The sequence below is a fragment of the Bipolaris oryzae genome (assembly GCF_000523455.1).
Source record: "Bipolaris oryzae ATCC 44560 unplaced genomic scaffold scaffold_72, whole genome shotgun sequence".
Lineage (NCBI taxonomy): Eukaryota > Fungi > Ascomycota > Dothideomycetes > Pleosporales > Pleosporaceae > Bipolaris > Bipolaris oryzae.
In genome coordinates this window covers 86,876-109,482 of record NW_006911348.1, presented here as the reverse complement: position 1 = coordinate 109,482, position 22,607 = coordinate 86,876, and the positions used below count along the sequence as shown (strand labels likewise).

Here is a 22,607-nt window from a genome sequence, read left to right as displayed (position 1 = left end):
AATAGAAACGGCAATGGAACCGGGGAAAAAAAAACCCCCCCCTCGGTCGAGGAAAATCATAACTGGGGGGTTTTTTTTTCTTGTTTTTTCTTTTTCCCCCATTGTTGATTTTTATCTTTATTTTCTGTTTCTCTTCTCTTTCTCTTTTCAATCTCTCTCTCTCTCTCTCTCCGTTTTCGGCGAATATATATATAAAAAGAGAGAGGAAGAGGAAGAGAAAAAGAGAAAGAGGGGGGGGGGAGAGAGAGAGGAGGAAGGGGAAAATTAAAGACGAACGTTCCGGTTAGGAGTTGAACAAAAAAAAACTCTAAATTAAAACTAAACGGCTGGAAAGAGGAGGAAGAAGAAGGAGAAGGAGGAGGAGGAGGGTATTATTGACTAATGCGTGAAATTGGGTTGACAAAAGAGATGGAGAGAGAGAATTTATTTACACACACAAAAAAAAAGAATTGTTTCAAACTTCGACATCTGGTCTTTGTATCTTTCTCTCTCTCTCTCTCTCTCTCTCGCTTTGCATAATCAACGGGTGAATGTTGTGTGATTTTTCTTATTCTCAACACGTTCAAACCGAATGGACATTGGGGATGGTGGGGTACCCAAACACACAGCATGTGGAACAAGAGTACTCAGAGAGGGGGAGGGAAAGAAAAGAAAAGAAAGAAGCGATATAATCGCGATTTCTATAGCAGTGAATAGAGAGAAAGACGACGAAACAAGACGCGAATCTCAATGCATCTAACAATAACCATGATGATGATGATTACCATAGTCCTGAATCTCTCTCTATGTATGTGAATGTGTGTGTGTGTGTGTGTGTCCTGATAACACGAAGAACCGAAACCCCCCAAATCCCCAACCCATTCCAAATCAAACCCCAAGTGTACAAACAAGAAAAAGTGAAAAATGAGAAAGAGAGGAAGAAAGAAACAACGCCAAAAACGCTTACGCTTTACCCCCGACCAAAAAAAATACTCGACTACAAAAAGGGGGAACCCCTTTTTGAGAGAATTGGTTGATACTTGTACAACAAGAAGCCTGATCCCAAACGCTAACAAAATGCACACACCAAGAAAGGAAAAAAAAAGAGTTGGTTAAATAAACGAAAGAAAACACCATTAACGAGGCATCTGTTCAGAGAGTAGGCGCTCTCTTGAGACCCTGACAATATCTCACATACAAGGCGTCGATAAAATGCGAGTGACGAATCCCCGGCGGACGCGCTGTCTGAAACGCATCAAGCGCATCTTCGACCTTGTAACCCAAACGCTCAATGAGGTACGAGACGAGGAAGAAGCCTGTGCGGTTGAATCCGTAGTGGCAATGGACGCCAATGAGACCGGGTCGGTGTTCCGCGCGGATTCTATCGACGAGATCGAAGAACTCTTTAACCTCGGCGGGTTGTGGAGGCTGCTTGGATACGGTGGGGAATTTGTAGTAGGGGATGCCGCCTTCTTCTAGGCCTTTGGGGTCGTAGACGGGGTTGTCGTGTGAGATGTCGATGACGGCGCAGAGCTTGCCGGCCCACTTCTTCGTGAGCACCTTGGGTGTGTGCTCCTCGTCGACTTCTCGGAGCGTCTTCATTGCCCGAAAGACGTTGGCAATGGGTGCAGATACTGGTTGCACTACCTTCCACTTTTCGAGATTCTTGACATCCCATTTGCCTTCGGTCGATAGGTAGCTAAGTTGCCAAGCCAATGATAGACGAGGGTCAATGTAGTCAGCAAAGAAAGTACCGATAAGTCCGGCTATGATACGCGAGGTAGATGGAGCAAAGAGCAGAGAGTGAGCTGCTGGTTTGGGCATGATTGCTGTCTTAACAACAAGCTTGCGTGGGTGAGGTGACGGCGTGGTTGACGATGACGTCGAAGTCCCCGAGAGAAGTGGACCGTCTGCAGTGGTCATACTTCCCTCCCTGGTACCATCCTCTGTAGACATAAGACTGCCATCAGCGGTGGATACGGAAGTTGATTCAATTGTCTTGTTGTCTTCTTCGCATCGTGGCAGATCCTTCGCGTCAATACCCGAGTCTTTGTGCTCTTTCGTAGGCACCTCTGACATGATAGAGGCAGGAACAAATGGTGCGGCTGCGATAGGTAGACTAGCCCTCTCGCTTGGCGGCTCAATGGCACTAACATCTCTTCCCAAAAATTCAACGACGCGTTTAACATTTGAGGCTGGCGTCACACCATCCATCTCACCAGCAGTGAGGAACACGGGCATGTTTAGACCACTCCAGACTTGTCTTCCGGGAAGGCCGCCCCTTGGTGAGCCATCGGAGTAATCAGGACACATGCCTCGTGCCATCCTCTGCCAGACTGCACTTCGACTTTGTTGGTTGAAGAGCAGTTGCATTCTTCTCGTCTCCACGTCTGCATCTGCTCCTGTCATGCGTAAAACACTCTTGCTGCCAACACCCCCTCTCCGATCCCAGCGTCTAGCCAGGTCAAACAGGAATGGTGGTACTGACGAGAGGTACTGCAGTTGTTTGACTTGTTTCTCAGTGGGAGGGTCGGCTTGTGGACATATAGCAATCAAGCCACTGACGTACTGCGACAGAAGATGGGCATATGGAGAGGTAGGAGAGGCTAGGAGGGCGGCTAGCGAGCAGCCCATGCTATGGCCGACCAGAACGATAGGCTGCCTTTCGTCGGAAGCACGGTGCTCTTCAATAACGACTGCAAGAAGACGGACAAGGGCTTCGGTCGTGTAGGCTTCCCATGCTTTTGGTTCAAAAGTCGATGCACCGCATCCAGGAAGGTCTAGAGCCAAGCATGGTGCTAGATTGGAAAGACTGATAAGGATAGGGCTGAATTGGGCAATAGATCCGCCAAGGCCATGGATGAAGACCAGAAGGGGAATCGAGCAAGGGTCCTTTGGTAGCTTGCTTTCTTGGTGGTGTGGACGATAAAAGGTACGCAGTTGAGGATAAGTGAAGCCAGTAGAGGGCACGGTGTAGGACTTGGCTGCAGAGTACTTCTTTATGAGTGCCGGGTCGGTGATGGCAGCATCATCTATGGAGCGTTAGCGCGACAAGCATAGTACTTGGACATGTGCATTAGCTGGGCCACGTGATGGAATGGACGGGTCGTTAATCTGACAAAACCAACGTACCGGTTGCGGCCTCGGATGCGTGCTGAGTTCCCCCAGGCCTGGTCTTGCCCCCCCTTTTCCTCCGGATCCAAAGTGCAGACGCGACTCCACACAGCGCTGTCAACTCAACCATGCCCGCAGGAGTCAAAGACCAATTGCCGTGGCGGAGTACGAAGGGAGTGAGCGGGTTGAGGAAACGGTAGACAGACTTGTTTATATCCGCGGCACTCCAGGGGACCAGGTGGGAGTCGGTCTGTGTCACTTGATGGCTGGGCGAGCCTGCACGAGTGGTCTTCAGGAGTGACAGCAGAGCCTGTGGAAGACGCAACGTGCCATTCTGGGCCGTGCAAGGACGCGAATGAGGCTCCATAGACTTTGGCGTGGAACGACGGTGGATGTATATCCAACGGGCCGTGGGAGTGCTGGCGTGCAGCAAGGTGACGGGCGATCTGGGGCCAGCCAATGGAATCGGATAGAAGGACTCGTGCCCCAACTGCTGGCGGGAACGAGCCGGTGCCTGGAAAGTTTGGTACGGGGGAGAGGCGGGCACGTTGGACGAACAACAAATACAGGGCTAGCAATGCCTCGTCATCAGCAGCTGGACGAATTGTGCGATGTGGATGGGCATCCTGTCCAAAAGGAATTACGCGAGATGGAGTCGTGGGCGGGCGATGACGAGGCTGGGATGGAACTTGCGAGATGGCGTGTCTGCTTAGGGCTGGCAGCGACCAGAGATGGCTTGTTGATGGGCGGTGATGGTAGTAGCCGTGGTGTTGTGGTGGTGGTGATTTCCTCGACAGCCGAATTTTGGTGGTTGCTGTGACTCTGGCGAGCAACGGGCAAAATGACGTTGGCGGTTGGGTGGGCGCTCCTGCCACTCGCAGGCCGGATGCGGGAGCGACGCCTCTGCCTTGCACTTGCATCGTGCAACTTGGCAGGGCTGACTGGACGCCACCACCCTCAGCCCTATCACAGCTGGCCTCTTGCTGTTCACCATCTGCGTCTTCTTTATCATCACCTTCTTCTTCCTTTTCCTCCTCCTCCTATCAACCCCCCACAGACTGCTCTTCCTGTCCGACGCTCCCTCCACTCGCCAGGTCCATCGTGACGTCACCACAGCTCCTCCCCCACGCCCTCAAGCCATCTGTCCTGACAGGTTTTTTTTCGCTCCCCGATGAGGACCAGGTAGAGTATGTAGGTCGACCCATCTCGATTCGCACAGGCGCGCGTTGGATTTACCCATTGACTCTAGCGGATACCGAGGGAAGATGCCGACACGGTATTCATCCTGGGTCACGTCCCACTTTTGATGCGACATGGATACTACACCTACGTAGCAGAGGATTCAGAAACTCCGCACTTGGTCTACATACGCACTATTATCTTAGTGTATCTACATATACTTTACCCCAAGTGTGCCTGTCAATGCCATGGCTAGCCGAGCCGCAAAAGCGGTGACTGGCCCCGGCCTTCCAGAAGACAGGTAGCATTTCGCCGTTGAAAGCGCCGCACTCTGGCGGTGGGCCAGCACATGTCGCGCCCACTGCCCAGGCGCCAGGTCACGCTGCAAATGCAAGTCCGATGCGGCGCACTTCGGGACTTGATACCGCGGAGGAAATCTTTCACGCTACCATCCCAACGCCAGCGCGACCATGGGTCCGCTAGCATTCTGCCTGACCCAATCGCCATAGTTCGGCTTCATCTCGTCCGGTCGCATTGGCTGCTGCTTACTGTCCATGGACGACACACAACGCGTAGCCTTCCGGCCCTGGACTGGCACTTGTCATGCTCCACGATACCCCTCCTCCGCGACGGTTTGGGCCCCAGACGACACTGATAGAGGCGTGACCACGGCCCACATATACGTCGACGCGAGTACCTTAGACAGCCCTGACCATGTTAGACTGTGCAAGTGCCCCTGTTCCGGTAGTACCTGGGTACACGCGGTATCGATTAGCCATCCTCACTATCTCGTTCCCGCAATACCACACCATTTTCCTTTCTGTCAATCTTCCCTCTCGCCCTGATTTCCTTTTTCGCCTACCCGTTCCATTGCCGTACCTGCCATAGACTCCCTTTTTGGCTTTTTGGCTGCCTCAAAATGGATCCCAAGAACCTTCAGAAGCAACGGGAGCCAGAGGAGCCGCGCTTTCTCAGTTTTCCACATCTTCCAGACGATGCGAAAAATGAAAATGGCCAACCAGCACTCAACAAGTACTCGTCCACGCTCACCACGGGCCATAACTTCCCTGGGGCACAGGTTCGCTACCATTGCCATTTGAATTGCATCAGTAGTTGACATGGTCCAAATAATAGGCCATGCTCTATGCCGCCGGGGTACCCTCACGAGAAGCAATGAAGACACAACCTCATGTCGGTATAGCATCTGTGTGGTGGGAAGGCAATCCATGCAAGTTAGTTTTGACCCTCGCGCACAAGAATATTTTGGCCACAAACTGACAATGTCACAGCATGCACTGTAAGTTCCTCAATCTAGCCCACGCGTAGCGAGACCATTAGGGTGCAGCAGTCAATCGTGCGCGCATAATCCACTGACATTCTACAGTGCTGGACCTGGGAAAGGAGATTAAGAAGCATGTTCAAAACGATAATATGCTTGCGTGGCAGTACAATACCATCGGTGTCTCGGATGGCATCACAATGGGTGGTGAAGGTACCATGACTCCTCTACATCTGGCGAACTTTGGATTGATCTCGACTAGGGATGCGCTTCTCTCTCCAAACCCGTGAAATAATAGCCGATAGCATTGAGACCGTTACATGTGCTCAGCACCACGATGCCTGCATAGCGATTCCAGGTTGCGACAAGAATATGCCTGGAGTCATTATGGCTTTCGCAAGACACAACCGTCCGTCGCTCATGGTTTATGGCGGTTCCATAATGCCAGGCTACTCAGAGACACTCAAGAAGCCCATCAACATCTCCACCTGCTATGAAAGCCACGGCGCATACATATACAAAAACCTGAAGAGCGCGAGCGATGGTAAATTCTCACCAGATGAGATCATGGAAGATATTGAGAGAAATGCATGCCCTGGTGCAGGCGCTTGTGGTGGCATGTACACGGCAAATACTATGTCCACATCGATTGAAGGTACAACAGGCTCACATCTGCCATTACGACACACTAACAAATCACAGCAATGGGCCTTACTCTACCCAACTCGTCCACCACGCCTGCGACCTCTCCTGCCAAGATGCGCGAATGCGCCAAAGCTGCTGCTGCCATTCGTGTGTGCATGGAAAAGAACATTACACCTCGCAAACTTCTCACAAAGGCATCTTTCGAAAATGCCCTTGTCATGATGATGGTGCTGGGTGGTTCCACAAATGCCGTCCTACATCTTCTCGCCATGGCCGGCACAGCGGGCGTTCCTTTGACTCTCGACGATTTCCAACGTGTCTCAAACAAGATTCCCTTCCTCGCTGATCTGGCACCCAGTGGTCGCTACATGGCAGCCGATCTATTTGAGATTGGCGGCATGCCGTCCGTTATGAAATTGCTCGTTGCAGCCAAACTACTCGATGGTTCCATTCTCACCGTGACCGGAAAGACACTCGCAGAAAATATCGAAGGATACCCATCTCTGCCCCAAGATCAAACCCTCATTCGCCCCCTAAGCAACCCAATCAAACCCACTGGCCACATCGAAATCCTCCGCGGTAACCTCGCACCCTCTGGCGCAGTAGCAAAGATCACAGGAAAAGAAGGCCTAAAGTTTACCGGCAAAGCCATTGTCTTCAACAAAGAGCACGAGCTAGATAGCGCGCTCAACCAAGGCCAGATTCCACATGGCGAGAACGTTGTAGTTGTAGTCCGCTATGAAGGACCCAAAGGCGGCCCTGGAATGCCCGAACAACTCAAAGCCTCCGCTGCCATCATGGGAGCCAAGCTGACCAATGTCGCCTTGATCACAGACGGCAGATATTCTGGCGCGTCTCATGGCTTCATCGTGGGTCACATCTGTCCCGAGGCGGCTGTAGGCGGTCCCATTGCGGTGGTGCAGAATGGCGACATAATTACGATTGATGCGGAGAAGAACAGGATAGATATGGATGTCAGCGATGAGGAGATTGAGGAGAGGCTGAAGGCGTGGGTGCCGCCTAGCATGCCAGTTACGAGGGGTGTGCTGGCCAAGTATGCTAGGCTGGTGGGCGATGCTAGTCACGGCGCCATGACTGACCTTTTCTAAAGCATTGTCAGTCATGGTCGCGTTTTGTACCCGTAGAAATTTCATACATTAAAAACATTAATGCAATTCCGTTTTCTGTATGAATCGAACTATGAAAAGACGCAGAAAAAAAGTTGCAGTTGTTGAGCGATGAAAACAATTGGCAAAGATATCGTCGTCATAATCATTTCACGGCGAATCGAATAGAGAGAGAGAGAGAGCACCAGACAAGAGTCAAGGGGTATCATGTTGCTTTTCAGGCCCAAGCCCAGTGTCATTGGTTATCCTAGGCTAAAAGCAGGCCCAGCGAAGTCATGTCTTCAACGCCATAAGCCGTAAAACCGTGTAGATCCGTAACCGCCCCGCAATCAAATGCTTTGAACAGCCGTTGTTTTTTGCCCGCGCATCATAATCCTGTGCGAAACATTCTACTCGTCATCCTCCTCCTCGGCCTCGAGGGTGGTCTGCGCAATACGGTCCAAATCACGCTGGCCAGACTGTGTGATGCGGCGGCCACCCTTGTCCTCGTCCTGCTCGAGAACACCAATCTTCTCAAGAGCCTGCATGACCTTGCGGTCAACGGAGCCGGAGGCGTCGACGTGGTGGGAAGGGCGGGAGCCGCGGTTCTTGGTGGATCCGTGGACCTTGCGGAGGCGGCCTACACCGACAGTCTTGCGCTGTTCAGTTTGTTAGTACTGTGCGACTCTTCTTCTCAATTCGTGTGTGCGAGGGGTTTCGCGTACCATGTAGATGTGGCGGGCAATGGCAGCGGCGCGGACGTAGAACCAGTCGATGTCCTGGGGAGGGAGCTCATTGGAGTCTGCACAATGTTAGACGACGGTTTGCGCGAATGAGAAATTTCCTTCTTTTCTCAGGATCTCGGATTTATACGTACGGCTCGTCTTGACAGTGTCAACCCAGCCTGTAGATAAGAGTCAGCGAACTGAGGTTTATCCCCCATTTACGGGATTCAGGCTTTTCATCCTTCACCCGCTGGATAGAGACGAACCTGGACTGCGAAAAAAAGTTAGCGCTTTGGTCCTCTCTCTGTACTTATTTGGGAAAAAGAGGCTTACATGGGGAGCTTTCCCTGACGCTTCAAGAAAGCGGCGTACGCCTTCACGAAAGTGTGAGACTCAATGTCCTTGACGGTAACACCACCCATTTTGTCGGTATTGGAGAAGAGATTGTCGGTTTGGGGGGAGAGGAGGCGTTCGGGCTTGACGGTGGTTGCTGCAAATGTCAATGACTACCGCGATGCTCAATTTGCGCCTTCGGTGGTCTCGCTTAGGAAGAATGGTCGGCCCGGCGCTAGTGGGTGGGTGGGGGCGTGTTGGATCGTCTGAACTATTCCGAGGTTCCAGGCCTGCCCCAACGTTACTATCATTGGCTCCGCGTATCGATTCCAAACAAAGATTGAGCATTGTCCATCTCACGAAACTGCATGCACAAGCATCGCATGATACGAAAGAGCGTAAAAGCGTAAGATTGCAATACGCGTAGCCTTCGTGTCAGCTTAACTCGGGGTTCATATATGTTATAGAAGACAGTTACTATTGCTCCTTCGGAAATTACAGTTGTGTCGAATGTTCAGTTCAAAGCTCTTAACAATCCATGTCATCGTTCTTGTTGCTTACTATGTTTTCCATAAGTTGCTCGGGCAGTATGTAGGGAGTGGGTCGCCCATGTTGCTTCGTGAACCCAGAATATCGTATACATGTATGCATTTGGAAATTCAAGTATAATAGAAGACAATGACTCTACAAAGATAGCCTAGGGCAAGTTTTGGGAACTCACTATGAATTCACATTACTAGGATTTATGATACGACCGTTATATTTTATCATTATGTAGTCTTATGGTACCCGTAATGGTGTGCAATTATGGTAGGGATCCAAAATATAACGAAGAATGTACATAGAATACTCACAGCACGCCACACAATCACCACTTGCTGATATCAACAACGGTAACGGTGATTGAGTTGGTGGTGCTAGGTGGCAGCTGTCCTCCGCCCATAAGCAACAACTTGGTGGGGTCATTGAGGACGCGAAGGTGCCTTGTGTAAGAGTTCGCCTCGGGAGTGTCAATCTTGATCCAGTTGCCCTGTCCAAGACCCCTGTTGATGAAAACCTGCGAACCGCTGTGTGCGCTCGCAATAATCGTGCCATTTGCACCACCGACCGAACTCCAGACTACGTACGGCGATCCAGTAGGAATAGTGCCGTCAGTGGCCTTGAGGCTGATGCCTTGGGCTTGGCCGAACTTTTCGGGGTCGGACACAATCTTGTAGTAGACGGGGAACTGGTAGGAGTTGGGGATAGCAGGACCACCGCCGTATTCGTAAGTCATGATAAACTGTCCGTTTGGCAGCTTGGCGACGGTGGGCATGCCTGGGCGGTCGGTGTACTTGGAGTATGCGACATCATTGACAACTGGGCCCCATGTCTTTAGGTCCGTAGTGGTCTGGTGGACCATCTTCTGGCCGTAGGTGGCGTTCTCGCGCTGGTCCGAGTAGTAGCAGATCAACTTCTTGTTGTGCAACATCAGGAAAGGCTCCCAGACAGGTGTCAAGCCGTTGTTAGGACGAGCTTCACCACCGGCTGCAATATGAGAGACGAAAGTCCAGGTCAGTCCAGAGTCTCGAGATGCGTAAAGTTCAATATGGGTGCTGGAAAGGTCCGTGGGGATGGCCGAGCCTGAAACAAGAACTGTTCCGGCCGGGAAGCCGCCAATGCTCTCAGGTAAGACGTAGATGAAAGGCTGGTACCGCAAACCATAGCCATACTGGGTATCCTGGACGCGCGAGATTTCTCTCCATGTAAGGCCGCCATCAGATGACTTGAAGATGGGAAAGTACACCTTTGGTGGCTCGGGGGAATAGTTCTCCCAGGTTGCGAGCAGGGAGCCATCGGCAAGCTGTGCACTGCGGGCATAGAGAACACTTGGATCAGTCCAGCCAGCATTCCTCGGAGGGGTGAAGATAACATTGCGAGAGAAGGTGGGTTGTGTGGTCTGGCGTTTAGGAAGCGCAGAGGCAGTGGTAGAGACCACGCCGATCAACGACAGGAAAAGAGTTGAGAGACGCATCTTGACGGCTTGAGCTCTTGCAAGATGTCCAGAAATCGAGCAGGAATACACAAAGCTATATAAAGCATTGCCAATGCCTACTTGTTACAATAATAACGGCCGTTCTTGGTGAAAACATCCGCTTTGGGCTGGCTATGTTCCTGGCGCTTGAACAGGCCAAAAGCACGGAACATGCCTATTAACGTCATGATCACCCTAGGATACATGATGCATATTCTTGACTCGCGTCCATCTCGCGTTTCCCAATGGCGGGGAATCTCGAGGCCGCACGACGGAGAAATGGTAGACAGGAGGGATCATCCGTTATTGCGGGGAAGCCGGCGGTTTATAGACCGAGCCATGTCAGTTTGGGTGTTCAAGTGAGCAAATAATCATGTCGGAAGCGTGCCGAGGTGCGGAAGAGAAGCCGTCTACGGACTAGGCGAGCAGACCACCAAGCGCACATGATCGAGCAATTGCAGACTCCGTTTAGCCAAGTCCTTGGTGCCTGGAATAACTAAAGTTATTATGCCGAAGAGCTCGTGAAAAGTAGGTTACATGAGGGTAACAAGGTTTAGACCATGGCGTATGGTATTGTTGTTGGTAGTATTGTTGTGTTGGCGAGGGCGAGGGTGGGAAGGAGCGACATGACTGCCTGTCTACCATTCTGTCAGCCACGAAACGTATCTCAGCCTCACCTCGGTCTTTTTCACAGTTCCGTTACTTGCGCATAGTCTCTACCGGTGACCCATTCTATCTCACATTCAGCTTGATATCGTCATGAGCGCCTCCACCTTGTCCACGGCTTTTCGCTGCTCGCAATTCAGCCGGCCACGGCAAAACGGGGTCGCACAACAAGGAACTCACTCATGTGCCAAGTTTGCAACGCCTGTACAATGGCGAAACCAGGAAAGCTAATAAACATGTTCAAAAGCACGAGGATTTTTGACGTGGAAGGTGCGCTGTATTCAATAGGCTCCTCTCTTGTGGAAATCTCCAATCAGCCTTGCAACACAGCAGCCTTGTCCGTCACACTGCAGGAGGTGGTGGCAGTGCACGAACGGCCGCAGCAGCTGCCTGTGGCCTTCTCACCATCGACCCGTTTGTAGTGCTCACCGGTCAAAAATGTGCATACTTCGCCCTTCTCTGTGCCTCTCAGGCTTCTGTTCCTGTTTTCCACTGGGAATGCTATGCCAACATGGTAAGTCCACTTCTCGACTACGCGCTAATAAAATGGCTTCTTGTTGCCGTTGCAAGGCTGGCAAACAGCAGTTCATGTAAGACCGTTTGATGGCTGACAGCGCGTTGCGCCAGGCTTCCACAATAGCCTCCCCGGTCCCACTGCGCTTCAACCAGTCTCCACGAACGACCAATGAACGCGAGGCTGTCGACCCAGGACGCGATACTCCTCTTCCACAGTATGAGAAGACGCAGTCGGTGCCAGTTACTTTGAAACTCCAGGAAGATGCCCAAAATCCAGGCCGGTTTCAGCTTGTATTGGACATTGGTGCGAAGCTGCAATCACCAGATGGATTGCCCTTGAATACATTGTTCAACCTTCCAAATACGATCAATAGCGCTACCAAGGGTGACGAAAATTCTAGTCGAGATACATCCAGTCCACCTACGACACCACTTTCGGAGAAGCAGGGCTGGGCCGATTTAGATCATGTGCCCCCTGAATTTCTCAACAAAGTTGTACCAGATTGGAATGTATCGTTTTCTCGGAGTGATTCGACAGTATCCACACAGACAAAGCGTCTTGCCGAGATCAAAGCCAAGATCAAGAAGAAGGGAAAGGGCTACGTAGTTCGGCTCTTGAAAGGATCCGCCACAGACTCGAACGAGATTGCTGAAGTAGACTTGGGTTCAGATGCCACCAGATCCCGAGCAAACATCTCTGAGCTTGACTCCGCAATTCTGCCAGCCGAACTTCACTCGGTACCGTTCTCTGTGCCATCAAATTCTATAAGTCCTGTCGATGGAGGCCCGATATGCGAAATCGGTACTTCAAATGAAGATGGCATCAGGCGGCCGCAAGATCCCATTGCTCCTGGACCTGATTCAAATAGTGAAACACATGCGAGGCTATTGGAAGGGAGTCGGTTAGTACAAATCTCAACCACCGAAGAAGGAATGAGCGATGCGGAAACCCTGATATCCGACCTTCGCCCAATCGATCGGCATGTGGACGGGGAACAAACCTTTGGCGAGTCCTTGCGTCAAAGTGACTTCTTGACTCCAATCCGATCAGGTTCAGTATCTAGCATTGTGAAAACACCTACCCGGGGCTTATCGCTTATTGGGCCAGTCAGGAAAAGGGTCGAGAAGAAGGCTCGTCCCCGTATAAACTGCCGAACCGCAAACATGAATCTGAAACGATCGGATGCTCACAAATCTATCAAGAGTCGTTCTAATTCAACTACCATTGAAACCGAAGATTGGTTTGATGAATTTGGAACGAATTCGACTAACATGCGGCAATGTCAGCGTCTGTCACCTCGTAAGTCTAAGGATTCTGACCGAAATTTCCAAGATCATGGGACATGGCAAAATTCAATACGACATACCGGAAGGATGAGACCTCGAAACGCTCGTCATTCATCCGTAGATGATCTCCAAGTACCCGCGAAGTCCAAGTATGGATTGCGGTTGCAAACCAACGTACCCAAAACAAGATCCGCTCACGTATCCCCAGTAACTCAGCGGAAAGGGCCACCGAACGTGCGGAAACAAAAATCCTCGTCGAATTCGCCAGGTGGGGTGTACGATGATGATGTAGCATCTTCACCTGAATTGCAAGAAGCGAGCCATTCAGAGGTGCTCAGAGAGGCTTTGAGGGCTTTGAGTGATATTGTTTCGGACCCAAGCAACGGCAATCAAGGCATTGATGATACGCAAGACCCTGCTGTGCACCGCCTTGCTGAGCCGGTAAATAAAGATTGTATTGGTGATATAGTGTTGCCCTCGGAAACCGAGATCAGGTCGGCACCTAGTGGAGTGCGCAACCCAGCATTGGTGTACTGGGCCCTCGCATTTGGTGCGTTATCAGACAAGGTATACGAAGGATTCAAAGTACTTCGAGATGTTGTCGGTCCTGAGCGACCCGTTCCGAGAGGTCATGTTCGTGTTCGATGGACTTGCGTAAGTGATAATTTCCTAATTGCGATTAGCTATACTGATACTTTACAGTCATGTGGAGAGTCACTTTATGATGACTTCATTGAGCAACGACCGAATGCAGCCCGACTTCTAGAAGCCTACTTGAACCGTCCGAGAGTGCACACTTACCAAAGCCCCGCCAGCCAGAGCAGTACAGTGTCATCCGTGTCCTCTATCTTCGACTCTTCTAGTCGAGCTTCAACCCTGGCGACGCCATCATCTACATATGGTGGATCTGCTCCATGGTCTAGAGGCAGTGATCCATCAAAGTACAACCCGTCCCGTGTGCGAGCCGACAGTGCATTCAGTGTTCGCATGCCCAATTATGCCGAAGAATCGTGGCTTCTCACCTGCGCAAACGAGGGGCGTCTTACGCCCAAGATTGTGCATCTCGACGTCAACGAAGGCCGGATAAGAAGCGATAAAGACTTAGCACTCTCCCTACGAGAGCACTACGACCAGCTACATCGCCGATGGTACGACTGGACACGATTGCGTGGACTAACGACCATCGAATTTGTACAGTTCGAAGTTCATCGTAATCGATTTGCTGATATTCGGGCCGCGCCATCTATGCCTCCGAAATCTGCGACGTCTTCAGTGTCTGCAGCTGGAGGCCCAGAGAAATCTCAGGGGGCATCACAGCATCCATATACTTTTGAGCCAAATGACCTTTTACCTCCTGTCGGCAGCACCTACCTCCTTCATCTTTTCAAGCACCCAAACGATTATGACAGCGAGTTGGTAACGTATCTACGTAGTCCGAAGCGGCGTCAGCGGTTAGAGTTCGGCATGGGGTGGGGTGTTCATCTTGTGGAAGGATTCCTGGCCCAACGTGTTTGGGCGTTTACAGTGGGTATTTGTGGCCTGAGTAGTGCAGTGTTTGCCGCTCTGTGGGCGATTATGAAGGAAGATGTGCAAGGTGCATTTGGAGTTGCGCAGTGGGTATTGGGTCTCGCTGTGCTAATGGTCGGTGGCATACAGGCGTGGCTAGAGTAGACTGCAAGTCAACGAAAGTGGCGAAATTGTCGTCGGTAAACCTACACGAGCGAAATTCCCTCAATGGCCTGTCCTTGTATATCTCGCTCTCTCCACCTACATTCAGTTTACCTACTACGAAGATGGCTACTTAATTATCAGAAACATTACGCCGAACAAGTAGTGCTTCTGTGTTAACGGTAAGGATACTCCAATATTGCGTCCGCTGTGCATGCCGCCCATGGGTGCTTGCGGGAATGACGAAGTTGTGCAAGGCTCCCCCCTTCCTTTCCCCCCCTTGCAAATGCGTCTTCAGGTCTAAAGGCTCGCGACGTCAACGTTATCTTCTCTCTGGCATGGCGTCATGACACAAGGGACGGAAACCTGGCATCCCTTATGGCGACTGAATGAAGAAGGTAATAAGAGATTTCAGCATGTGATTCATCATGACTAGGCTTGGAGGATACTGTAGTGTAAGTAGAGCTCTAGGCATGTGTCTCCATTTTTTTTGTGAAAGCTTTGGTCTTGGTAGGCGGGGGATCACTGATTGCTGCCATACTCAACTCTCGCTCGTTTCGAAAACTATATTGGAGACGTCTACAAACGGCGCCCCAGCGGCTGAAAGCCGGCTAAAGAGACCGAGAACAAGCAACGCATGAACGGCGGCGGCGCAGCACCGGCGATGCTGTCTGGGATTCGAGAGTGTAATCACTGACTGAATCCCCGGCACCGCGTCCAACTCCAATTTCACCGACGATGTTTCGACTGGTCAGTTGTATGCGGGCCATTCTTAACAAAGAAGTTGTCGCCGGTGCACTAGTATTGGGCAAAGAAAAATCCACTGTTTCATGTTTGAAACAATACTGTTGGCAAAGTAAGCGAGCGAGGTCAGGAACAGAGCGGCACAGCTGTGGGGCAGTAGGATTGTCTTCATTGTCAGGGGTGCATGGCCCGTTGCGCACGCGCTGTTCGAGGCGCTTCTATGTCAGTACACTACACACAACGGCCGACTACCTATTTACACTTAGGCTTTGCATTGGGCATGACGCGTATGTTTGGAGCACGCAATGCAATGGTCAAACCAAAGCCAAAGCTTGGAGAGCAGTAATCTTACTGTACTCCTCCAGACCAAACAGTTGCTCATGTTTGTGACGGAACGTTCCGGCGAATGCATGAACACCAAGTCTCCCGTTCATCGATGTCAAGATGCCAGGCACATCAGGTAGCGCCACCGACGGACGCCACGATCAATGCCTCCCTGCCCGGCATCTCCTTTGGCACCAGTAAACAAGCGCTTGACTAACGCCCATATGCACGGGCAAAACACTGGCTACATTGTGGCTACCCAGCTTTCATGCCGCCAGGTTAGACCCGCTCGCTTGAGACCAGAACTACCAATTCTCCGGGCCACCCGACTCATCCCTATGCATGTTAATCATATCATCCACACAGTATGATGGCATAACCATGCGCTGCCGTTCCACAGCTGCGTCTTGCCGCTTGTGCGTGGAGTCCTGTGCATCCTGCCAATGTCGCTTGTCAGGCTCAAAATGGAAATATGGCGATCAAAACAATATCAGGTGGAGGCTCTGTTTAGTCGTTTTGGCTTGGTGCCATTGTGCCGGGCATTCTTCCACGAGTCACCCATGCCATGCATGCCGTGGGTTCCAGGCCACCAAGTACCAGATCTCAACGGAATAAATAGAGCCCTGAGGTTCCCCCATGGCAAGGTACCTTCATCGCTACAGCTTCAATTTGTTGGTTTCTATACCCGTCCCTTCTTTCCTGCACATTCGTTCATCAAGTCCGCTCACTGTGTGAAGCCGGCAGACATTCTTTCATTCCCATCGATCATTCACTTCCATCGAACACCTTGAACCTTCCACAGATCATTCTCAATCTACCACAATGTACAAGTCTCTCGTCTCCACCATCACTGCCATCGCGGCTCTTGCTGCTACCGCCACTGCCCACGGCTCCCTCACCGGTGTCAGCCTCAATGGCGTCTACGAGCAGGGCTTTCTTCTCGAATACTACTATGCCATGCAGCAAGGCGGCAAGGTCCCTGAGCACCTTGGCTGGTATGCCGAGAACCTCGACAACGGCTTCGTAGAACCATCCAAGTTCGGCACTGGCGACATCATCTGCCACAAGGCCGGTAGCCCCAAGGGTAGCTCGGACACAATGGGCAAAATCCCTGCCGGTGGCAAGATCGACTTCCACTGGAACACCTGGCCCGCGTCCCACGTTGGTCCTGTCCTCACCTACGCTGCTTCCTACACTGGCGACCTCCAGTCCGTCAAGAAGGAGGAGCTCAAGTGGTTCAAGATTGAGGGTGTCGGTTACGAGAACGGCGAGTGGGCTGCCGTCAAGATGATTGCCAACAACAACACCTGGACCACCACTGTCCCTACATCCCTTGCCGCTGGCAAGTACGTCTTCCGCCACGAGATCATCGCCCTCCACGCTGCTGGCCAGGAGAACGGTGCCCAGAACTACCCCCAGTGCGTCAACATTGAGGTTACCGGCAGCGGTACCGAGAAGCCCGAGGGTGTTGTTGGCACTAAGCTTTACACCTCCACCGACCCCGGTATCAAGTTCGACGTCTACCAAGGCAAGCTCGACAGCTACGTTGTCCCCGGTCCTCCCGCCATGGCCGCTGGCTCTGGCTCTGGCTCTGGCTCTGGCTCTGGCTCTGGCTCTGGCTCCGGCACCGCCCCTGCTCCCACCAAGCCTTCCCCCTCCAGCGCTCCTTCTACTCCCTCCCCAACCCCATCTGCTTCTGCTGCCCCCGTCACTCCTGAGGCTCAGGAGCCCGCTCCTTCCAGCGGTAACCTCCCCGAGACCTTCACCCTCGAGACCTTCATCACCTGGCTCGAGGGCAAGGCCAGCAGCTCTGCTAGCAAGGCCCGCCGCCACGCTCGTGCTTTCTTGTAAGTAATGTTCATGATGGCTTGATAAGCCATTCCTCACGGCGATGAGATGACGTGATGGAATTCTTTTGAGGTTCGTTCGTTCGTTGGATACGACGAGTGCCTTCGATTCTTTGTGTATAGTACATACCCCCTTTTTTTGTAGCGTAGCGCTCTGAACATATACCTTTTGACCATCGAGATTCTTTTTGCGATATGCATGTGACTGTGACTGCAACTGTACTTTGTGTATTTTTTGGGGAAGAACTAGAGTATACGGCCAAGTGCGCTTGCGATTGAGATGGAACCTAGCACTCGTCGAGGATTGAAGACAACATCACGACAGCATGAAGATTGCTTTGACATGTAGAGGATGAGAAGTATCATTAGGAAGTCGAAGCTCGTTTTGGTAACGCTGCCGAGCTCCCAGCATGACGGCATTATCCATGCTCGTCGAAGACACAGAACACTACTGTCCCACCCAGACGTCCTTATACATGCATGTAAGACGCAAACGAAACCCCTAGCCAAGCGCAATTCGGTACCAGGTAGTAAACAAGAAAGAAGAAAGAAAAGCCGCCATAGCGCTGAAGCCGCAGGGTATAACCCTCTCCTCAACCCTTCTTGTTCTTATTAACAAGCTCCCAGAACTCAGCGTCAAGCCTTTTCTCCTCGGCCACGGCCTCTTCAAGCAGGCGTGCCCGCCTTCCCACCTCGAGCTGCATCTTGATGACCTCGTCTAGCGTTTGGCGCTCTCGCTCGCAGGTGATGTAGAGCATGGCCAAGTTGACTTCGGGATCGAGGTCCACGTAGGGCTTGTACTCCCTCTTAAGGCACATGCGGTAGTGCTTGTGGCTGGCGTCGATGAAAACCTTGGATCTGGAGGCCACCTTGTTGTGGATGATTTCCAGTCTCTTGAGGATCTGCTGCTTGCGGCCTTCATGGTCTTGACTCGTGGTGTAGGTGGGAGTTGCAGTGCCTGGAGGCGTGGCTGCAGTTGGTGTAGCTGGTAATGGTACAGCGGGTTGAGAAGTCTTTGTGGACTTCATAGCTGTGGGAGGTAGTCTTGTGGGAGGCGGGCTTTTTGATGTGCTTTTTGCCTTTTGTAGTGGTGGGTGAGGTAAAGTGCGTGGAGAGGGAGGTAACAGCGGATGTGAAGGGTAATCAGCACGTCTGACTAGCACTCGCAAACGCTTTTTGCACTCATTTTTTAGCCTAGTAAAGGACCAGTGAACGTGACAGGTTAAGACTAGGCACTGGGAGATATCCAGGAATCATGTGGACCCCAACTCCTCTGTTTGAGTGGCACTTCTCCGTGTGCATAGCATTCCTTTTGGTCTTTCTGTGCTGTTACTACGGCTTGATTCGGCCGATGCATCATTTGGAACTGATTTATACTGCTCACGAAGCCCTATAGAGAATGCTTGCGAGGACAAAGTCTTCTGGTTCAGCACAGCGGATATTAGGGCATGTGAAGCGCTCTAGATATCTCCATGCCAACAGTGACATCTGATTCTTGAATACTTACTTCCCATTGTACTTCGCTCATTGTATGTACTTGTGTTTTTTCAAAGCTGCATAGGGCACTGCAGGTTCACGCATGCCGTTGCATGGTGCGCGTTGATCTTCTGTAATACTTATCAGTTGTGGTAGTACAGTGAGAATGGCTCTCATTGCTCAGTTCGAAGTCTGGAAGGGTTATTGTCAGTGTAGCGGTGAGGCGAATAAGGGTTTGAATACCAGTATCTCGCTGAATATCTGGGGGGGGGGGGGGCGGTGGAAGAACTGACATCCAAGCTGCTCAAGTTCTGAAACGGGTCGGGCTTTTGGAAGTGATTTTGAGGATTCCACGCCAAAACAAAGCGCTGCGTGTGCTGAGATTGGCGTTGTGTGATCCAATTAGATAGCTAAGATGCAGCCAAGGGAAAAAAACAACAAAAAAGCTTGGATACAATCAAAAGAGCACTCCGCGAAATTATGTGGACGACAGCTGTCGACTTCACGGCGAGCACTTGCGATTGTTCTGCGTTTGGCTGCTTCTGAATTGCTGTGTAAGTGCCGGCACTCACCCCTGCTCACTGGAATGGCATCATCAAGGCCACCAACACCAGCCCATGCCGGCGATGAAATGGAGATACAGCAAAAATGAGATATGTCCAAATTTTGTTGTAGTTGCCTGTAACTTCAATGTGCACGTAGATGCCGCGGCTCTCTGCACCCCTGACAGAAGATGCGCGCTAAGATACGAGCGGATAAGATGTTCAGTCAGGCAGGTGACGCCATTCGAGCCGAAACAGCGCGATAGCTTGCTGGGTGGAGTTAGCCTTATCATCTCCAAAACCTCTGGTTAGGTATTGAAGACTCATCGTTTCTTGTATACAAAGCTCCTGGCGAGCAATGAAAAGCTAACAGCCATGGCCGACGAAAGAAGTCCATTGATTCAACGCGTCGATGTGCGCCCCCATCGCGACCGTTACCCGCACCATCGCCTTCGATTCTTCTGCACTACCTTCCTGAGCGCTACGATAATCGCTGGTGGACTTGCTGCCATCTTCTTTTTCGCCATTGCGCCTCCTACCCAAGACGACGAAGCTTCTGTATTACGAGCATCGGCATTCCTGCCCTCGTCTGCTTCACTGGTCCCTGAAGAATGGGCACGCAAAACGGCACTAGACTTTGACAACCTACAAAAGACTTTGCTTGAGACACCAAGTGCAGAGAAGGCGGAATACTGGAGCAGGTACTATACCGGCGGGTCACATCTTGCCGGAAAGAACTTTAGCCAGGCACTATGGACAAGAGAACGATGGGAGGAGTGGGGAGTTGCTAGCACCATCGTTGACTATGAAGTGTACATTAACTATCCAAAAGGTCACCGGTTGGCTCTGATGAAAAGGATTGGAGCCGGGCACGAGAAAAATGATATTTCCGCTAGTTCAGAGGATGCATGGAAGGTTACCTATGAAGCGCGGTTGGAAGAAGATGTCCTGGACGAGGACAAGTCTAGCCAACTTGCAGACCGAGTACCCACCTTCCACGGATATAGCGCTTCAGGGAATGTCACGGCTCCATATGTCTTCGTCAACTATGGCACATACAAGGATTTTGAGGAGCTCAGGGCAGCAAACGTCAGTCTGGAAGGCAAGATTGCGTTGGCAAAGTATGGCGGGGTCTTTCGTGGCCTGAAGGTCAAGCGTGCCCAGGAACTAGGTATGGTTGGCGTGGTCATGTACAGCGATCCTGGTGATGATGGTGAGGTCACCGAGAAGAACGGCGTCGCATGTTATCCAGACGGTCCAGCCAGAGAGCCTAGCAGTGTCCAGCGAGGAAGCGTACAGTTCCTGAGTAAGTTGAGCCTTATCCTTCCAGTGCTTTGCTAATATTGTATCCCCCTTTAGGTTTCGCACCAGGTGACCCAACTACTCCTGGCTACCCTTCAAAGCCTGGTTGTCCTCGCCAGCCCGTCGATCATGCTATGCCACGTATTCCATCTCTGCCTATCTCCTACCTCGACGCCCTTCCTCTCCTCAAAGCTCTCAATGGACATGGTCCAAAAGCATCATCTTTCAACGAGCATTGGCACGGTGGTGGCTTGGACTACAAGGGCGTGGAGTACAATATTGGACCGTCTCCAGATGACGTTGTCTTGAATCTCGTTAACGAACAGGATTACATTACAACACCGCTGTGGAATGTGATTGGAGTTATCAACGGCACGATCAAAGACGAAGTCATTGTCTTGGGAAATCATCGGGATGCGTGGATTGCCGGAGGCGCAGGGGACCCTAATAGCGGCTCTGCAGCTCTGAATGAAGTGATCCGAAGCTTCAGTGCTGCGATGGAATCTGGATGGAAGCCGTGGAGAACCATCGTGTTCGCGAGCTGGGATGGCGAAGAGTACGGTTTGGTCGGAAGTACGGAGTGGGTGGAGGAATACTTGCCCTGGCTTTCTGCCTCGGCTGTCGCATACCTCAACGTCGACGTTGGTACAAATGGGCCAGACTTCAAGCTTTCAGCTGCACCGTTGTTGAGCAGGGTAGTTGAGGAAACCAGTAAGTGCACATTGATGCTCCATTGATCGGACATGGCTAATTCAACCTAGTTCAAATAGTTGCCTCTCCTAACCAGACCGTACCTGGCCAGTCAGTATACAACGTATGGGATAAGAAGATCGACACAATGGGATCCGGCAGCGACTTCACGGCCTTTCAAGACTTTGCTGGTATCCCGTCGATTGATATGGGCTTTGGCTTTGACGCCAAGTCTGCAGTCTACCACTACCACAGCAACTACGACTCTTTCGACTGGATGAAAAAGTACGGCGATCCTGATTTTGAATACCATGCTACTATATCAAAGATCTGGGCACTCGTAGCAGCCAAACTCGTTGACTCGCCTGTTCTTCAGTTGAATGCTACAGACTACGCGCTCGGCCTGAGCAAGTACGTCCAAGCCGCCAAACATACAGCACAGGTGGCTTCTCCAGATAAGACATCATTCGAAAGCTGGCAACCTCTTGATGACGCGGTATCCCATTTTCTTGAAGCCTCTGCAGCTCACGAGGAAAGAGCTGCCGATCTTGAACTTCAGTACTCCCTCATCGACAATATCCCCTGGTGGCAGCCCTGGAAGAAGCTCCAACTCTTTGTTGCTATTCGCGCAGTCAACAATAAGTACAAATACTTGGAACGCAAGTTCTTATTTCCCGAGGGACTTGATGGACGAAGCTGGTTCAAGCATGTGGTCTTTGCACCAGGCAAGTGGACTGGCTACTCCGGTGCGACCTTTCCTGGTATTGTGGAAGCCATTGGAGAGGGTGATGAGGCGGCTACCAAACGCTGGGTTGGCATCGTTACCAAGGCCATCGACAGTGCTGCGGATTGGTTGGAAAAGGACGATTGGGCATGAAGCTATTTGCTTGTATATGGGTGAAGCAGTGTACGAAGTGATAGGTACATTGCCTTCATAGTGATATCCCCGGTAGTTGCAGAAGGAATTTGAATCACGCAGTCATGTAGCACGTTGTATTGGTTCAACACAAGAGATTATATATTAAGTAGTTATACTCAAGAAACAGAAAACCAGAATTTAAAGCCAATCTTTTCTTAGTCACTATTTCTTCTCCTTTGTCCTGCTTGCCAACTGACAATGGTGGGGCCCTGTGACCCGTGGAGAAGATCCGACATTTGGTGCAGATGTGGC

The 22,607-nt window shown here is 51.3% G+C and overlaps 9 protein-coding genes across 9 annotated transcripts; 5 read left to right on the top strand and 4 right to left on the bottom strand.

The window, feature by feature from the left end:
• Positions 1 to 1,131: 1,131 nt before the first annotated feature.
• On the bottom strand, positions 1,132 to 3,460 carry COCMIDRAFT_96396 (uncharacterized protein; the record flags this gene model as incomplete). Its single annotated transcript, XM_007690171.1, has 2 exons — positions 1,132 to 3,011; positions 3,112 to 3,460. The coding sequence occupies 2 exons, from the start codon at positions 3,458 to 3,460 to the stop codon at positions 1,132 to 1,134; spliced, it is 2,229 nt and encodes a 742-aa protein (XP_007688361.1).
• A 1,366-nt stretch (positions 3,461 to 4,826) lies between these two features.
• COCMIDRAFT_96407 (uncharacterized protein) lies at positions 4,827 to 5,117 on the top strand (the record flags this gene model as incomplete). The annotated part of the gene is made up of 1 exon (XM_007690170.1): positions 4,827 to 5,117. The coding sequence occupies one exon, from the start codon at positions 4,827 to 4,829 to the stop codon at positions 5,115 to 5,117; it is 291 nt and encodes a 96-aa protein (XP_007688360.1).
• A 74-nt stretch (positions 5,118 to 5,191) lies between these two features.
• Positions 5,192 to 7,305, top strand: COCMIDRAFT_26648 (uncharacterized protein; the record flags this gene model as incomplete). Its single annotated transcript, XM_007690145.1, has 6 exons — positions 5,192 to 5,350; positions 5,407 to 5,504; positions 5,562 to 5,569; positions 5,657 to 5,764; positions 5,814 to 6,206; positions 6,254 to 7,305. 6 exons carry the CDS (start codon positions 5,192 to 5,194, stop codon positions 7,303 to 7,305), a joined length of 1,818 nt encoding a protein of 605 aa, XP_007688335.1.
• A 407-nt stretch (positions 7,306 to 7,712) lies between these two features.
• On the bottom strand, positions 7,713 to 8,449 carry COCMIDRAFT_37111 (uncharacterized protein; the record flags this gene model as incomplete). The annotated part of the gene is made up of 5 exons (XM_007690154.1): positions 7,713 to 7,961; positions 8,028 to 8,104; positions 8,180 to 8,206; positions 8,294 to 8,298; positions 8,361 to 8,449. The coding sequence occupies 5 exons, from the start codon at positions 8,447 to 8,449 to the stop codon at positions 7,713 to 7,715; spliced, it is 447 nt and encodes a 148-aa protein (XP_007688344.1).
• Positions 8,450 to 9,228: 779 nt separating this feature from the next.
• On the bottom strand, positions 9,229 to 10,374 carry COCMIDRAFT_96332 (glycoside hydrolase family 93 protein; the record flags this gene model as incomplete). Its single annotated transcript, XM_007690169.1, has 1 exon — positions 9,229 to 10,374. The coding sequence occupies one exon, from the start codon at positions 10,372 to 10,374 to the stop codon at positions 9,229 to 9,231; it is 1,146 nt and encodes a 381-aa protein (XP_007688359.1).
• A 1,177-nt stretch (positions 10,375 to 11,551) lies between these two features.
• On the top strand, positions 11,552 to 14,514 carry COCMIDRAFT_37109 (uncharacterized protein; the record flags this gene model as incomplete). Its single annotated transcript, XM_007690153.1, has 3 exons — positions 11,552 to 11,554; positions 11,668 to 13,497; positions 13,546 to 14,514. 3 exons carry the CDS (start codon positions 11,552 to 11,554, stop codon positions 14,512 to 14,514), a joined length of 2,802 nt encoding a protein of 933 aa, XP_007688343.1.
• A 1,887-nt stretch (positions 14,515 to 16,401) lies between these two features.
• COCMIDRAFT_5637 (lytic polysaccharide monooxygenase) lies at positions 16,402 to 17,430 on the top strand (the record flags this gene model as incomplete). Its single annotated transcript, XM_007690140.1, has 1 exon — positions 16,402 to 17,430. One exon carries the CDS (start codon positions 16,402 to 16,404, stop codon positions 17,428 to 17,430), a length of 1,029 nt encoding a protein of 342 aa, XP_007688330.1.
• Positions 17,431 to 18,019: 589 nt separating this feature from the next.
• Positions 18,020 to 18,954, bottom strand: COCMIDRAFT_37107 (uncharacterized protein; the record flags this gene model as incomplete). The annotated part of the gene is made up of 2 exons (XM_007690152.1): positions 18,020 to 18,661; positions 18,934 to 18,954. 2 exons carry the CDS (start codon positions 18,952 to 18,954, stop codon positions 18,020 to 18,022), a joined length of 663 nt encoding a protein of 220 aa, XP_007688342.1.
• Positions 18,955 to 19,819: 865 nt separating this feature from the next.
• COCMIDRAFT_96373 (uncharacterized protein) lies at positions 19,820 to 22,313 on the top strand (the record flags this gene model as incomplete). Its single annotated transcript, XM_007690168.1, has 3 exons — positions 19,820 to 20,750; positions 20,804 to 21,457; positions 21,508 to 22,313. The coding sequence occupies 3 exons, from the start codon at positions 19,820 to 19,822 to the stop codon at positions 22,311 to 22,313; spliced, it is 2,391 nt and encodes a 796-aa protein (XP_007688358.1).
• Positions 22,314 to 22,607: the final 294 nt, after the last annotated feature.